The sequence below is a fragment of the Pezoporus wallicus genome, unplaced genomic scaffold (genome assembly GCF_028554395.1).
Source record: "Pezoporus wallicus isolate ANWC-B61680 ecotype Strahan unplaced genomic scaffold, APGP_CSIRO_Pwel_v1 contig_4710, whole genome shotgun sequence".
NCBI lineage: Eukaryota > Metazoa > Chordata > Aves > Psittaciformes > Psittacidae > Pezoporus > Pezoporus wallicus.
The window spans coordinates 880,335-897,473 of NW_026640647.1; the positions used below are offsets into that span (position 1 = coordinate 880,335).

Consider the following 17,139-nt stretch of genomic DNA (forward strand, 5'->3'; position numbering starts at 1 on the left):
TGATTTACACTGAAATTTCACACAAAGGTAATGCCCTCGCCACAGGACCTTCCTTCAGCTTCTGTAGGCTCATCTTGACCCAGTGGTAAAACTGCATATGGTGATGCAAATACAAGCTACAGAAACCCAAAGCCTGAGCAGTGCACTGAATCTGCAAATAAGCCTTAGGCCAAAAGCTTAAGGGACTCAATTCTTTACCAGTTTTATGTAGCCTGCCTCCACACACCGCACCCTGCTTCTCCAGGACTTGCAGCCTGACCTACAGTAACTAGCATTTGAGATACGAAGAAAGGGAGGTGTTAATCACTGTCATCTTAAAGCTACAGTTTTGCGGACATTTTATACAAAGTGAATGCCTTGTAAAAGCTTGGGGTTTAGCACCGGTTTGTTCCTTTTTCTGTTATGGCCAGTTTAAAAGACATAGGTTTGGGTTTTTTCCTAGATCAAACATTTTTCCATTTGATGTTTTTGTTTTACAGAAAAATGCTTTCCTTACTGGCAAAAACTGTTACTATTTTTAAAACACACACACGTAGTTCTAGTAAATTATATAAAGCATGATTTTTCAAGCGGAAGGAAGCAAGCAGAAAGAGGACCATGTAAGTTGTTATTTGTAGCCTGCCTTAAATCTGAGAATAAGCTATGATTTGAGCTGTTTTGAAAACTCTGCCACACAAACTTAGTTACTTTAAATCCACCTGTATGGGAAAGTGGTTTTATCAAGAGTAAAGGGTGAAAAATGGTTCTCTGTAACACAGCACAAGACTATTAATTCACAGTGACCAGACTAGACTGTGCTATTAAGACTCTTCTCAGGCTTTCGCTGAAAAGAAGGGGGACAAAATCTGCTTATGTTGCATTGTTTTCTTCTTTGAAGTGATGAATCTTTGAAGCCATATGTAAAGTGGGACCAAGGCCCACTTAAATTCTACCGCCAACAGTGATGTACCTTGAAGTTCTAAAGCGTGTAAAACATTAGACCATACCCTACATTTGCTCAGTCTAAAGAAATGTCCACGCTATATCAGATCAGCACATATATTAATTTGATATTGCTTAACCACAGCATTAAAAAGGATTCCTATTTATATTATAGCTAAAGTTTTATTACCAAAAAAGTGAACCTTTCTGTAACGTTAGTCTTTACTCAAAGATATTAACACTGTCAAAGACAGTAATTAAAGAAAAAAATAGCAAAGACACCCCAAATCAAACAAAAGCCAAACACCCCACCCCCCCCCCAAAAAAAAAAAAACACAAAAACAAGGCAGGGGGAAAAGAAACCCTCCCAAAAGCTCCAGAGACATTATTTGCCAGATAGATATGTGACTAGCAGATAGATAGAAAACTGCACTCACTTTAAGAGTGCATTTAGGTAGATCTGTCTTGACCCTTGTACAAGTAACCTTGGTGGCTGTCAGGGGGAGTTAGGTGTTGCAATGTCTCAAATCCTTTCTCTGGATGTAACCTTAGCATCTGACACTCTTCTGGGAGTCAGAATATCAGATGTGCTTTTGAAAGCAGCTTCTCCATTGGCAGGCTGCCACTGCATGGTCCAACAGCAGGCAGAATTATAAGATATAATAGTCTAAAGTTATATCATGGCATCCATACAGATAAATACTCAAAATTTCCCCAAAGTCACCTAGGTATAATTAAACATGCTTCACAGTGTGATTCCATTTGGAGTATTTGCTGTGTGGGACACCTTCCCTGCTTCCTCAGAAAGTCATCATAACATGATAGTAAGTAGATCACCCACTGTCCAACTAGTTACCTACCTGCAACCACAAAGCTTGTCTTTTCTCATTAATGCTGGAAGATTACAGCAGCTTCAATATAGCCTGAAGTGCAATTTCAGCTGCTTTGTGATGCTTCCTAGGACACTGGAACTTCAGGGAAAGCATGGAGCAAATGGAAGGCAAACAAGCTTACAAACAACAGGGAGACAACTTCTCACCAGGAAAATAATCTCTTTTACAAGACACTGTCCTTAATAAATAATGCACGTACCCTTAATAAAATAAAAACGTAAATAAAAGCTGTTCAATACTACAGTCTGGTGAGGAATGAAAGGAGACTTCTGTCCAGAATTACGCTGTATTTCTAATAGGCACAATACTAATGTGTAATAAAAATCAAGATGGCTTTACCTAAATAAAATTACATCTCTTATTAGATTACTCTAAAGTGTGCCACTTGCAGTGGCTTTCCAGCTAAGTTACCACTGATTCTTTGACTTGATTTTGTGTAATAAAGGCACTCCAGTATGGGACTGGCATACTCCACAAAACCATTTACTTATATTTAGGAGTTAAAAATACGCTTGCTTTATATTTTCTCCAGGAAACATAAATGTAGTCTGAGTGGATACAATGTGACTGACTTGATATTATAATAATTCAAAACATATTAACTACAGCACAACTTCATAAAATTGACATTTCTGGAGTAAGACACATCAGTAGTCCCAAATAAAACACAGTACAATCTATTTTTTACAGTATCTTTTGTGGAAAATACTTTCTTGTGGACCAAATAAAATTGAACTTACCATCTGTTTGTATGACTTTTATTTTATAGAAATGCACAGATTGGACAGGATCTTGCTACCATGAGTTTGGGATAATTTATGTTTGCATAAATTTTGGAAGCAACTGAAAGTTTGATTCAGAATACTCTTGCTAAAGCACCTTAAGTCCTTTTTCAGTCAGAGAAGGCATGATCCCTACTCCCTGAAAATCACCATGTTTTTTGTTAAATAGTTGCTGAAGATTGCTCATTTTGTACAAAAATAATGGAATGAACAAATTTAAAATAAAAATAACCACCTCCTTGGATGGATAAGGAGCTGCTGAGGAAAATTCAAAGGAAAAAAGAGGCTTATAAAAAGTGAAAGCAAGGACAGGTGGCCTAGAAAGAATACCAGGGATGTTGTGCAGGAAGCTAGGCACCAGGTTAGGAAAGCCAAGGCCCAGTTAGAATTAAACTTGGCTAGGGATGTTAAGGATAACAGGAAGGGATTCTATAGGTACACAGCGAATAAAAGACAGACTAGGGACAACGCAGGCCCCCTCCAGAAGCTATTGGGAGAACTGGCTACACAGGATTTGGAGAAGGCTGAGGTTCTGAATGACTTCTTTGCCTCAGTCTTCACTGGCAAAGGCTCTGACCACACCACCCAAATCTTGGAAGGCAGATGCAGGGACTGTGAGAATGAAGACCTTGCACCCACTGTAGGAGAGGATCTGGTTCAAGACCATCTTAAAAATCTGAACGTTCACAAGTCTGTGGGACCTGATGAAATCCATCTGTGGGTCCTGAAGGAGCTGGCAAATGAAGTTGCTAAGCCACAGCCATCATATTTGAAAAATCATGGCAGTCAGGTGAAGTTCCCAATGACTGGAAAAAGGGAAATATAACCCCCATTTTCAAGAAGGGGAAAATGGATGACCTGGGGAATTACAGACCAGTCAGTCTCACCTCTGTGCCTGGCAAAATCCTGGAGCAGATTTTCCTGGATGGCATGCTAAGGCACATGAAAATCAACAAGGTGCTTGGTGACAGCCAGCATGGCTTCACTAAGGGGGAATCCTGCCTGACCAATTTGGTGGCCTTCTATGATGGGGCTACAGAACTGATGGACAGGGGTAGAGCAGTTGATGTCATCTGCCTGGACTTGTGTAAAGCGTTCAACACTGTCCCACACAACATCCTTGTCTCTAAATTGGAAAGACATCAATTTGATGGATGGACCACTTGGTGAATAAAGAACTGGCTGGATAGCTGCACGCAGAGTTGTGGTCAATGGCTCAATGTCCAGCTGGAGACCATTAACAAGTGGTGTCCCTCAGGGATCAGAGTTGGGACCGGTCTTGTTCAACATCTTTGTTGCTGACATGGGCAGTGGGATTGAGTGCGCCCTCAGCAAGTTTGCCGGTGACACCAAGCTTTGTGGTTCGGTTGATACGCTGGAGGGAAGGAATGCCATCCAGAGGGACCTTGACACACTTGTGAGGTGGGCTGATGCCAACCTTCTGAAGTCTAACCATGACAAGTACAAGGTCCTACACCTGGGTCGGAGTAATCCCAGGCACAGCTACAGGTTGGGCAATGAAGAGATTCAGAGCAGCCCTGCAGAGAAGGACTTGGGGGTGTTGGTTGATGAGAAAATGAACATGAGCCGGCTTCAGTGTGCGCTCACAGCCCAGAAAGCCAACCGTATCCTGGGCTGCATCCAAAGGAGCATGACCAGCAGGTCAAAGGAGGTGATCCTGCCCCTCTACTCTGCTCTTGTGAGACCTCACTTGGAGTATTGTGTGCAGTTCTGGTGTCCTCAACATAAAAAGGACATGGAACTGTTGGAACAAATCCAGAGGAGGGCAACAAGGATGATCAGGGGACTGGAGCACCTCCTGTATGAAGATAGGCTGAGAAAGTTGGAGCTGTTCAGCCTGGAGAAGAGAAGGCTGCGTGGAGACCTCATAGCAGCCTTCCAGTATCTGAAGGGGGCCTTATATGGATGATGGGGAGGGCCTCTTCATTAGGAACTGTAGTGACAGGACAAGGGGTAATGGGTTAAAACTTAAACAGGAGAAGTTTAGATTGGATATAAGAAATTCTTACTTGTTAGGGTGGTGAGGCACTGGAATGGGTTGCCCAGGGAAGTTGTGAATGCTCCATCCCTGGTGGTGTTCAAGGCCAGGTTGGACAGAGCCTTGGGTGACATGGTTTAGTGGGAGGTGTCCCTGCCCACGGCAGGGGGTTGGAACTAGATGAACTTAAAGTCCTTTCCAACCCTAACTATTCTATGATTCTATGACTGTTTAAGAATCTAAAGCATACAAAATTTTCAAAAAATAAGGAGGGAAGATTTAAATTTCTTACAAGTCAGAATGAGATAGAAATTCAAGTCTTATTTTCAGAGTTATCCTAAAATTATTAATGAAATCTCTTAACTACTTTTGAAACTAAGCTCAAGGACTGTCTCATAACCAATACATACATAGTAAGATTAAGTTGCAGGTGAAATTTGGACAGTTTTATCTAGTGACAAATCAAGGTGCCATTTTTTCATGATCTTGCTCTCCATTTTGCTCACCTCTAGTTCTTTGAAAGTCACTTTAGTAGTTCACCCTGATGCCTGAATTTCCCGGGTTTTGTTTCTACGCAACAGCTTCTAGGAAGGAAGGAGCCTTAAGCCATTGTATACCCATACTGTCAATAATAAACTCTGCCCAATGTTGAAAACTCTGTAACAGTAGGGCTGGAGCTCTGACCTCTTGATTCTCCAGTGCTGATTACGGACAGAATTTTTCTGTTACTGTTACGGGGACAGAAGTTTTCTTCCTTTAGTCTCAGTGGTTCACCTTCACAGAAGCCAAAATTTGGTTTTGTGACCTGCCTGTAACTGTAGAAACAAGTAGGAAAAGATACTGATACATGATTTGATTAATGCAGTCTTAATGTTGAAGAAAGACTAATAGTTATGTGTTGTTGCAAACACTACAAAAAAATTAATATTACTCCTGCAAAAGATTATACTTTTATCAAGGAGCTCTGATTATGTCATATAACTAAGTATTATTAGTATCAGAACCAAGCAACCTTTAAGGCACACACAACAATCCTAATCTGTTTTTGACGCATATTTAAATTTTGATCCCAACAAATACATTCATTAGGATATGTTATCTTAAAAAATCTATACAATCCATGTACAGCAGATATTTCGTATTTTCCCGTTCGTGATCTTCAGTACATATTGCTGCATTCCCTTTATTTTTCACAGGTTTTCCACCCAGCAGATTGGATGTTCATGGGCACAAGCAAATGGGAACCCAGACTAGTGGTAAAAACTCCAGGCACTTGCAGTGTTAGGGCTGGGCTGATCTCTACCACTAAAATCATTCAACAATCACTAACATCAATGCTTAGTGTTCAGAGGAAGGTCTGAGACAGTTATTTCTTCACCCTTGTAAGACCAGGAAAAACTAGCTATTTTTTAAATCATGAAAAACTAATTGTGCAGTTCAACTCAATATCTTTTTTTAAAGGTCTTTCTTATAACAAACAGAAGTGTGCTCTAGGCTCTGACCTTTGAAACAATGTCTACATCACGCAGCAAAACTGAATACTGACCAAATGTTAAATCAATAGAACAATTTCTCTCAGACTAATAATGTGTCAGTCTGACCCTCTATTTAAAAGGCTACTTAATACCATGAACTTCTCATGTCCTGCATTTTCCTTTGTAGCTCTGTTTTAAAGCTTTACATGTATTTTATTTTCATTGTATAAATAATAAGCTGGGGCACAACCCAAACTTAACAGATCCGTGACAGAGCCAAGAACACAAAAGGTCTCCTAACTTCTTGCTTGTTAGGGTCATCCCTTACGTCTGCTCTGTCCCCAAAGATTCCTCCTAAACTAAGAGTTGATGCAAAAAATTAAATGTTAATCATTACATAAAGCAGTAAAAATAACAATTTGCCTTTTCCCTTTATTAACCAGAGATTATTTGCCATTATGGCAGCATAACAAAAGAGAATGTTCCTGAATGCAACAAATTACTTACGAATCTCAGGCTAGCTGAGTCTTACCAAACTTTATCACACTACTATTATTTTTTTATATCATAGACTTAAGCAGATGTTAAGTCAATAGGCTTGATCTTTATAGCTTGAGATCATTGCTTCCCAACGGCTTAAAACAATCATCCACAAACTCATCACTGACTTCTTCTAGAGCAGCTGGCTTCCATCTGGGGGACTGGTCTCTGTCAATCAGCACTGTCAGGTGTACAGAAACACAAAAGTTACTTGTAAGCTTTCTCTAATTAAGATGACTTTAGATTGAATCCAGACAGATAACTACAATGAATACACAGGGAAGAAAAATCAGTATGTTCTCAAGAAGACAGATTTTTTTGTAACATACATATTTCTACTTAAAAAGTCTTGAGTTGTGATCTGCCTGGAGACGTATCTGGGAGTTGCCTGATGATACAAGGAACAGTGGGTAACTTCAGAAGTAGCCCAAGCTTTGATAGACCTCAAATTAGTGCTTTCTGTTAGACCTACTACTCCTGCCTGACTTACGCTTTTTCATGTGAAACTGGAAACAGTATGCATGATTCTCATTTTGGATAAGGGCTTTCACCTCTCTGCAAAATCTGATTGTAGGATATAGGAGATGACTCAAAGGACGTGTTTAATGCCTAAAGCTAATTTAAACACATCATATAAACTAATTATGAAATAACTAATGAGGAAAGAGTAAAGCAGAGTATCTTTGTGGGCAAATACAAGAATATTTATTTGTAAGTACTGACAGATACTGCAGACCTATGTAAATTTAACTATGGAGATTTGTATAAGCTTAGTATGTGTACTTTACATATGTACTAGTACATTAGTGAAGAAAAAATCATCAGTGAATGAATTTCATGTATAGCAAGAAAATATAAAAAGCATCCCTTGTACTGCAGGAATGTTGAAGGCATGTCAGCAAGAACAGCTGCATTAGTAAACAGCGTAAGACAAGAGAGAATTTATTTGTGTATAAAAATTATCAGTATGAATGGAATTCCAGAGCATCCTTCCAAGCACCTTTTTGGCTCCAAGAAAACCCATAGAGGTGCTATTCAAAAATGTGATTTTTTTATAATTTAAAATGAACAGCCATAGTAACTATGGCTTTCTAGGATGCACCCAACATCCCCCCTCAACAAACATTCTCTTCAGATGTGTGGTATCAGCAACTGATTTGGAGATGGGGTTGTGCGTGTCCTGGGAGACCTCCTGACCAACACCACCCACATCATACAAGGGAGGATGGGCAGGAAACACCTCTCAGTACTTAATGTGCTGAGAACAGGGGGGTCTGGCTGGTTGGTTGATTTTTCTGATGAAGAGTAGGATGGCTTTAAAGGTATGAAGACAGAAGATACTTACAGATCCTAGATATTTTGAAGAATAACAGCCGGTGGTTTTGGTAAATTGTCATGTCTTTCTAAACAGATTTTGTGCTTGGTGACTAAACTAAAAACATCTAGGATGTGAAGTATACAAAGGAGTTGGATTTAATTGAATGCCTACCTAACGATTGTGTCATATCGGAAGACAGGCATTATGGCTGTTTGTGGTAAAAAACCCAAGCGATTTCAAAATGTCTTTTTAACTTTTCCCTCTATAACCAACACTTGGAAAGTGCCTAGAAAATAAATACCATTCAAATAACAGCTGCATTAATTAATATTTCTGAATATAGCTGAAGACAAACAGGCATCACAAGCCTTTATCATGCACCTCCAAAGTAAAAAGAGAATCAGAGCCCTGCATTCATTTAACTGCAAACAGAGGTCTAAGGACTCCTTTGATACAAATAAAAAATAATTTTTGAAAGAAAACCCCTATATAGATCAAAGCTGTACTTCTACAGGAAGTAGAATCCATGTGGGCAATTTAAAAAAAATGTGCTGTAAAAGAGTGATTTTACTAGGTCACTCACCTGGATAACTTGGTGAAAAGTTATGATCTTACAAATTAAACACTGTGATGTGAAGCCACTGATTGTTTTGGGTCAAAATATGTAACTGTCCTGAATCAAGTATATTTATTCCACTGGAATATGACTTATCTAATGATTTTATTCAACTTCAGTTGAAGTTTACAATCTGGCTAAAATAATCTCAGTGGTCAGCCACAAAAGTCCACACTGACTAGAGATGCTTTAGAAGGAAAAAAAAAGTCCATGTGTATACTGCTACAGCTTCAACTCTGAAATACAGTAGGAATTGTTGATAATTCTTCATTCTATAGCACTACTGTGTACTCAACCTTTCTGTTTGGATCTGTGGCCAGTTTGGTGGATAAGTGAATGCTTACTATGTTCTCTCCAATGGAGTCTTTAATATTATATGAGTTAAAATATTTGTTTTCTACTAGTATCTTGAAAATACTTCCTTGCTGTATTAACATCTGTATATGCTGTGTTTCTCCAGCTTGAGATCGATCACTACAAGAACAGAACCAAAATTCTGAAGACTTCTAAGGCAGGCTAAGAACAGTCACAACGCTGATATTTCTAAGTACCTAAAATTCTGCTAGTTGCAATGTAATCTCTACCTACTCACTGACTGCAGCAGGTTTGTGTGTCCAGGGTTAGGCTCACATCTGCCAGCTGCTAGCACTGCAGAAGAGAGGGCAGAAGCCATACAGAAATAACATCTTTGCAGGATCAGCAATATGTAGAAGGCCTTTACAATTCCATTTGAACTGTACATTCCTGCACAAATAGGCTAATTTAGCAGATTTTTGTCCCCTCAGGCTGCTGAGATTGTAGTCCACCTGGATGTGTTTGAGCACTGACACTAAAAAATGACTGCTTTGCTTATGCAGCAAGAATAGAAAACCCAACGTTCTTGGAAATTGTGCAGAGCTATGCATTTCTTAATTTATGTATTATCCTATAAATCAAAGCAAAACATTGATACCTAAAGTGTCCAAAGACCACATTTAGCATTATATGGAAAAATGTTGCTGAAATATGATCTGTATAGTTTATGCTTTAGAAGGTTTGGCTTTTCTTTAGTAGCCCAAATCACAGGTATCAGAGAGGAATACTGCTTGCCAGCCTATCTTCAGTCTGGCTGAAAGAACAATGAAATTCTGACCTCAGGTCAAAATAGGTTTAAAAAGCTTTTCAACAAACTATTTCCCTAGCATGCCTATTAAAATTACAGTTTGAAGCAAATAAAAGCTGTTATTAGAACCTGACCTATGGCTGCTGAAAAACAACCTTTGAAAACTAAAATCTGATTATTACATCTTAACTTTACTTTGTGCTAGATCCTCTGTGGACAGGGTCAAAAGCTTGCTCTTAAATGCTTGATAAATTATGCTTTAATAAATAAAAAGCTAGTATTTATTATTTTCTTTTTTTTTTCTTTTTCACTGGTTGATCCAGTAAAGTCTTAACAATCTTACTTCCTATTAAAAATTATGTTCAGAATATTGGTGGGTTGGGTTTTTTTTCCTGATATAGTTGATCCTTTGCTATGTCATCCTGTGTAAAAGAGAATCTTTCCCAACTGCTGTTCTTGCAGTTTCTTTCTTTATGAGCAGTTTGTGTAATTTACTGGACATACTGACAAGTGATTTGCTTTTGTCCTCTACTTCATCACCATATGGTTTAATGACCTTAGGCATTACAAGTGACAATTTGGCTTGGTGTTCATCTGACTCTCTGACTTTGTCATTTCAAAAGTTTATATGGTGATTTAGAATATATCCTAGGAATAGTCTTTGTAAAATATCCTTGCCCCCATTATCAACACAATGAAAACCATGTACTTCTCAAAAGTATTTGATAAGAACAGAATTCAACAGAATTTATCATGCAATGGGGTAAATTCTTCAAAGCATTCTCTGCCAGTAAGAACTAAAGATTAAAATCAGAAACCTTTTCCATGCTCTACAAACAAATTTTGCATCTCTCACCACAGGCTTTAATACAGTATTACTAATAGTGAACACTCAAACTAATATCTATTACTCACACGTATTTTAAACTACTTTATCAAGACACATATTAAAAAATGAGAAGGAGGTAATAATATATACTTGAGTTTGAATTCAAAGTCAGATTCCCTCAACCCCAAAGTGTTACTCATCCAAACATCTTGTACTGTAAGCTCCTAGGAAAAGGAAGTATTTGTGTATTGTTTCACCTCCTGCTGTACAGTACATAAATAATTACGATAGTTTCTAACAGATGTGACACTGGGTTTGACAAACTGCATAGTGAATCAGCAGTAGAATCAAGGACAAAATCTAAGTCTCTCCCCTAGGTGAACTTCCTGAGCTGCTGCTCTACTTGTACCCTTACCTACCTTGACCAATGCTTTAAAATGCTGAAATATTAAAGTTTACGTGTATATACCTTGATAGAAAGACACCTCTATATAGATATACTTTGGACATAGGAGTAGACTCTGTTCTAACAAATTTCCATGTTCTTCAAGTCTTACACCATCTTATAGCAGGCTGAACCAGCTATGTGGCAACACTAAATCTGGACACACAAGTGACACCCGTAGCTATGGGTATCACTACTGCTAGCATTAAATATATTTGACATTTCCCAATGAATTGGTGAAACCTTTTCACGGTGCTGCATTAGAAGGTGAATAAATAACATTAGAAATGTAACTGAGATTACACAAAGGAAACATGGCTGTTACACTCTGGGAAAAATAACAAGTTTTTGCCCATACAGGAGTCCAATTAAGTAAAAACTGGAGCAAGTTTGGAAGTTTTCTCTGGGCTGTTGCAGGATGCACTTTTCTTAACCTCCACAGAAGCAACACAACAGTGAGTTTGCATATTATTAAGTTTGAGAAACATTTCTGGTGTGCATGCTTACCTGCTCGAACCCCTTCATAGAAGTCAGGGCCTCTCTGAAAGATTAAAAGGAAAAAAAGCTGTAACATGACAGATTCTATTTAGCACGTATTTCCCTATCCCACCTCTGCCTGAAATGCAAGTTCTCAAGATTCAGTTAAATCTGACTTGTACTGTTCTCATATCATCCTACCTGCTCCTTACCTATTAGAGCTCTATGACCTCCTGCTTAAATGCAGCCACAACTCTCAAAATCAGTCTGTTGAACTTCGATTATCAGTCAACTGTTATGCAATGCAGTCTTCTCTCTGTTACATGTCAGATTTTTCTAAAGAGTTCTGCATGATGGGAACTGAGGTATGCAGGATCAGAAATTTATCAGAGAGAGGACAGTCATCAGGGATTGTGAAGTATTCTGCGCAACTGAACACTATGCAGTTAAATAGAACCCTGGAAACATTCAGGGATTTTTTATAAAGGTAAATGTAACATTTAAATCCTTAAGTATGCTTCACTAGCAATGGAGCAACAATACTAGTTTCAGGAAAGCTATGGCAAGGATACTGGCAGACATTACAACATACCAGAAACAGATATATTTTCCCATTTTCCAAGTATTTACATTATCACAAATAGTCAAATACATAAAAATCTTACCTTAAAATGTCATAAAACTAGTATTAAGGGTGCCATGGGGAAGCTTTATGAGGAGTTTGTTCAGATAATTTATTTAGCAACTATGTTCTACTGAAAGGATCATTTCCTTATATGTTACACAAGTACTCAGGCCTTACTACAAATAGTACTAAAATCTGTTTTCTTTAATAAACTTGTCACAGCACTCCTGAAAGGCAGTGATATACAACTATTCCCATCCTGCTAATGGGAATTGAGGACTAAGTAATTTAAATAGGAAATCTGAGAACACCAAGGGTTTAAAATTACAGTCCAAATACAGAACTCCCTATATTACAGCACTACCATAGTTTTCTTAACAAAAGCCCTTTACCATTCCCATTAATGTAATCCCCTTCAAGCTTCATATAAAGAGATGTAACTGGAAAAAACAACTTAACAAATACACAAAAGATACTGAGAATTAAAACCTATAAATTGTGAGTCCGTGATGTAATCTGTATATAACTTAGTCTCTGATAAATGTGCTACCCCTCCATTGCTGGGAAGAGACAATGGGCTCAGCTGCTTGCTTACCATGCATGCTTGGCTCAGTCTGTATTCCATCGTGAGTACATCTTGTAAGCTCATGGAAGCGCCTTCTCTGAGCTGCCTGAGAGTCAGCTTTAAGGATGTAGGTGACATCTTACTAATAGTCTGGGGAAGACAACAACAATTACTTTTATTCTCTTCAACTCAGACACATTTGCAAGTCTGTCGTTGCATTTTAAACTGTGAAGTAAATGATGGCACTGAGCTCACTTATGTTATACCTATTCCTCCCGCTCCCTCCCACCATGCTGTCAAACTAAAAGGACTTACTTGCATAAACTTTTATTGGAAAGATCCCTGGGATGTTTGCCACTACTTGTGGAAAGCTTAGAACTCCTAAGATCACATCATTTATGACCAAATTACTACTAGCTCAGGAATCTTATGCAGCCTGAAAGCCATTTCCAAACAGATTCTTTTGAGAAGTGATTCGGAGAAAACTCCAGGAACAAACTTGCCAGCAGAGTTTCAAGTTGACAAGCAGGTATTCTTTATTGCGGCGCCGGGAGACACGGGGGATAGCTCCTCCTAACGTGTGTCCCCGAACTGCTGTGCAGGTCATCCTTATATGGTCACTGAGCATATTACATCATTTTCCAAACAGTTTCCGGCATGCATACAAAAATGTGGTGGTCTTTAAGGGTCGTTTACTTTTCCCAACAAGCTTAATTAACATTACAGACATAGCAATCATCTGCTATTCTACTTATCAGTTAGTTTAACTGCTCTCATCCTGGACATCTGCTAGTCTGGGATACTCCCTAGTAGATGCTTACACTAGCTTAATGGGTTTATTAACACCTCAAATATAGCAATCATCCTGTCCTTTTACTCATCAGTTAGTTCATCTGTGCCCACCCTGGACATCTGCTAGTCCCAGATACTCCCCATCCCCAGGTCCTGTCCTATTCTGCTTTTCTCACACCTTTTGTACTGAGGTCCTGAGGGCCTGAAACTATGTCAACTACCTTCAAACACCGCAGTTATTTTCCATTACAAAGCCATCAAACTTAACATTACTTAGCACTGATTACATTTTGTACTTTTGTGCCTCCTTGTTTCAGAAGTGAAGGTGTGGGACAAGCAATGTTACTCCATTTTCTAGTATCATATACATACAGTCTTAAGTGCTCTTACAAATTACTGAAGTTGTAGCTGATATTGTACAGAATTTAAGTTTTATTTGGTACAATAGGGTAGTAAGGTAATAATAGCGAGATTAGCAACAAACTTAAGGTGGTTGCTTTAGGATCATCTGCAGAGACTAGACAACATATGAAGAAAACTGTGGAAGAAAAATATTAAAAAGAAATGACACATAAATGCGTATTTATCTAAGCTTTTTGTCTGGGATCAACAGATGCTGCAGTAATTTAGTCCTACATTGCTCTTCTGATAGGAAGTCTGGAGGTCTTGCTTTCCTTCTTTCAACAGTTACAGGCTATAAATATTATGCCACGGACAAGATCTGCTTAAGGCACATAAACAAATGCTGTAATTCTGGCTTTCATGACTATCCTTCAATTAACAACATGCCAATAAACAGTAGGGGGAAGTGGGGAGAGAGACAAAAACCTGGTTAAGAAAATAGAAATGAGCTTTAAAGCTTTCAGGGTCGTGGGGAAAAATAGCTTTATCTTACTGTTGTCCATCTTTGTTTTCTTACTTCAAACAAGACTCTTTCCCTGTAAATCCAACTACAAGCTCTCTATTATTCACAGTACAATAGACTATAAATTAGGACATTTTTACCCCTACTGAAAAGTAGCAGATGGTAAAATTTGCCTCTTTACATTAATTTTCATTGCAGACATTAGAGTCCTTACCCAGAGACTGAAATGGCAGATTTCCAGACATCAACATTAACATTTTTTCTGGCTCCCAATTACTCTTCATCCTTTTCCAGACACCAGCTAATACAGCAGTGACCCATTTTGCCTGGTTAAGCTGGAAGACACACAATTGCTATACAAGCAGGAGGCTGTGCAATTGTGTACCTTAAAAGCACTGTCATTCTGTTACCTGCATGTTTCGAAAGAAGGAATGCTGGCTCAAACTGTAAACATTTCCTGAGTTCTGGTAAAGCTCTCTAACAATGAGCTGCCTTTCAGCAGACAAAGAAATTAGCTACACCTCTAATTACATCACCATGCAGGTCTCCTATGGATAGCAACTCTTACCCATACCCCTTATGTCCTGTAATACACTTTCTGGATTTACCTTTGAACTCGACCTTTTCTGCTTTGAGTTTCACATTCTATCAACTAAATTAGAAAGTTTTTACTCAGACCAGGTGAAATGGTATGCACAGTGCAACCAGATTGTTCCACAGGTGAAATCATAATGGTGAGTTCTTTCTGGTTAGAAAGCATTAAAATGGGGAAGTTATGAAATGCACACCTAGCTAGCCTAGTGTATGCAGCAGCTGCCTTATCTTGGCATATCAATGAGGTTTAAGGTGGAGGAGGCATTGCCATAAATCAAGCTGAAGGAAGAGGAAACAAGGGAAGAAAATGGGTAGGTGTAATTGCAGAAAAATGAGTCACCGGTGTATCTATAAATAAATTCTCTGTACAAAGAGGAGGGCATTGGTGCTAGGGAACAAGCCTGAAAGGAGACAGAATAGGCTGAAGTAGGGAGTACTAAAATGCAAATAAGTCTTCATATAAGTATTTGACATCTATTCCAGTATTTTGAGACCATACTGATTTCAACATAATGATCCTGAAGTCTACAAGCTGATTTTGCAATACACCTGAATTCCACTAAGATGCTATTAGAAGGTGACTGAGTTAAGTGGCACTGACTCAATGGAGTCCCTTACAAGCATCAACAGCTGGGGTACAGTTGTCACAGTGTACAGTGTACAGTGGGTACATCTTTTGTCTCCAAGGCCCATTGAAGTTTCTGATTTGAGCTGCTGAGGGCTCTTGAGGGAAGCTTTCTTTAACTTAAAGAGCAATTAGCAAAACAAAGCCCTGCCAGAGGTCCAGTGTATCACTTCACTTGCAATAGATGAAGACACCCATCACTTTCTGAGATAATAAACCGTTTGTTTGAACAATGAACAACCGTTCTGGATGAGTTTTGACATAAAATGAGAGTCTAGCCAAAGTACCACAGCAAAGCTGCTTAAAGACAGATATATCACACTTACTGTCTTTTAAAGAGTTTTAGAATCCTTTTTTACTTGAGTTCAATGCCACAAGGAGTACAATGTACTTGAGTACAATGCATCCTGCTTCATACCTGTAATCTCTCTCACCCGCTGCTGCATCCCCATTTAAAATTTCAGGAGCTAGTGTCTGCATCCCAACCTGACTAGCAGATCTGGACAAGGTACCTTGTAATTTTCAGTACTGCACACTATGCTGGAATTCATTCAGTAACAATTAAGGCTATAAACTCACGAAGTATCAGTGCTCAAAAGGTGTACTGACATGCCAAAAAAGTTCTCAGAAAGCATCATGTAAAAACAAAGTTAAACAACTGACGCTTTTCAGGTTTTGACCCCACATGCTTACTTCATCCAACTAGAAGTGATATTTCTGTCAGATCAAAGCTATTTTGCTCATATAAATCCTAAAAACAAAGTAATGTTATAAAGTAAACAATTTTTAAAATATGTTAGTAGTAAGAGTTCAGAAAGTATGTTAGTATTCCAGATTTCTACCTATTTGTAACTGGGCTTGAAATGTGATCTAAGTCACAAAGCCACTCTCAAGTAGAATTTTAACACCTTTACAGTCTTCTATTAATGCAAACTATGTATCAGGTATGCGAAGGCCTGCCAAGCAGACATGTTCTGAAAGTAAAAAAGCAGGAGTACTGTAGATCAAACAGAACAGGATACCAGAGACAGAAGAGCCCACAGCATCCTTGGATTATAGCAGAATTTAGCAGTTCCATTTTGTTAACTCTAAAAGGTATCTGTACTTCCAAGGTGTGGCTGTACCAAGGTGTACCTCCAAATTAGACTGCAGTATTAGACTTTCAATTAGGGCTTATTCCATAAGCTTACTAATATATATCATACAAAGTATACATGGAAATAAAGAAAATAAGCATACACATTGCTGTTATCCAATCTTTTGCAGTCTATGTATTTATTATTTGAATGTGCTGTTGTTCCTGTACCCAGACACTAACATGAGATCTTGGTTTCATAAAGTCACATAAGGGAAACTACTATCCATGGAAATACTCTTGGTACTGTTACTCCTAATGAGGAAAATTACTTGCTTCACACAAGTCAGCAAACTGCTACCACAGATAATGTCCGATAATCTGACTGTCATGGTTTTGCTATGTGTTCCCTGCTCTAACCACTTCTTTGAACTCTGCTCCTCTGAGCAATGTGACAGTGCTCTGTTTGCAGGTGTAAAAGCTCAAGTGCCAGGGTACAAGCTACTATTCTTTATTCAGCTACAATTAAGTTTAATTACAGTTCTGCCTCCCTAGTAAAACACAATCTCCAGTTTAACTGGCAAACATTTCCTGGAGAAAG

The 17,139-nt window shown here is 38.5% G+C and overlaps 1 protein-coding gene across 2 annotated transcripts in view; it reads right to left on the reverse strand.

Moving 5' to 3' along the window:
• Window positions 1-6,179: 6,179 nt before the first annotated feature.
• The window catches only part of HIBCH (3-hydroxyisobutyryl-CoA hydrolase), a 41,294-nt gene continuing 30,334 nt past the window's right edge, over window positions 6,180-17,139 (reverse strand). Inside the window, exons 12-14 of one of the 2 annotated variants that reach the window (XM_057419909.1) lie at window positions 12,618-12,737; window positions 11,428-11,461; window positions 6,180-6,791 (exon numbers count right to left, since the gene is read on the reverse strand). In XM_057419909.1, coding sequence (XP_057275892.1) covers window positions 6,676-6,791; window positions 11,428-11,461; window positions 12,618-12,737 — 270 coding nt within the window. In that variant the 3' untranslated portion in view covers window positions 6,180-6,675. Of the gene's footprint in view, window positions 6,792-11,427; window positions 11,462-12,617; window positions 12,738-14,458; window positions 14,580-17,139 lie in introns of those variants that run through there. The other variant, XR_008973566.1, reaches the window with a different exon arrangement.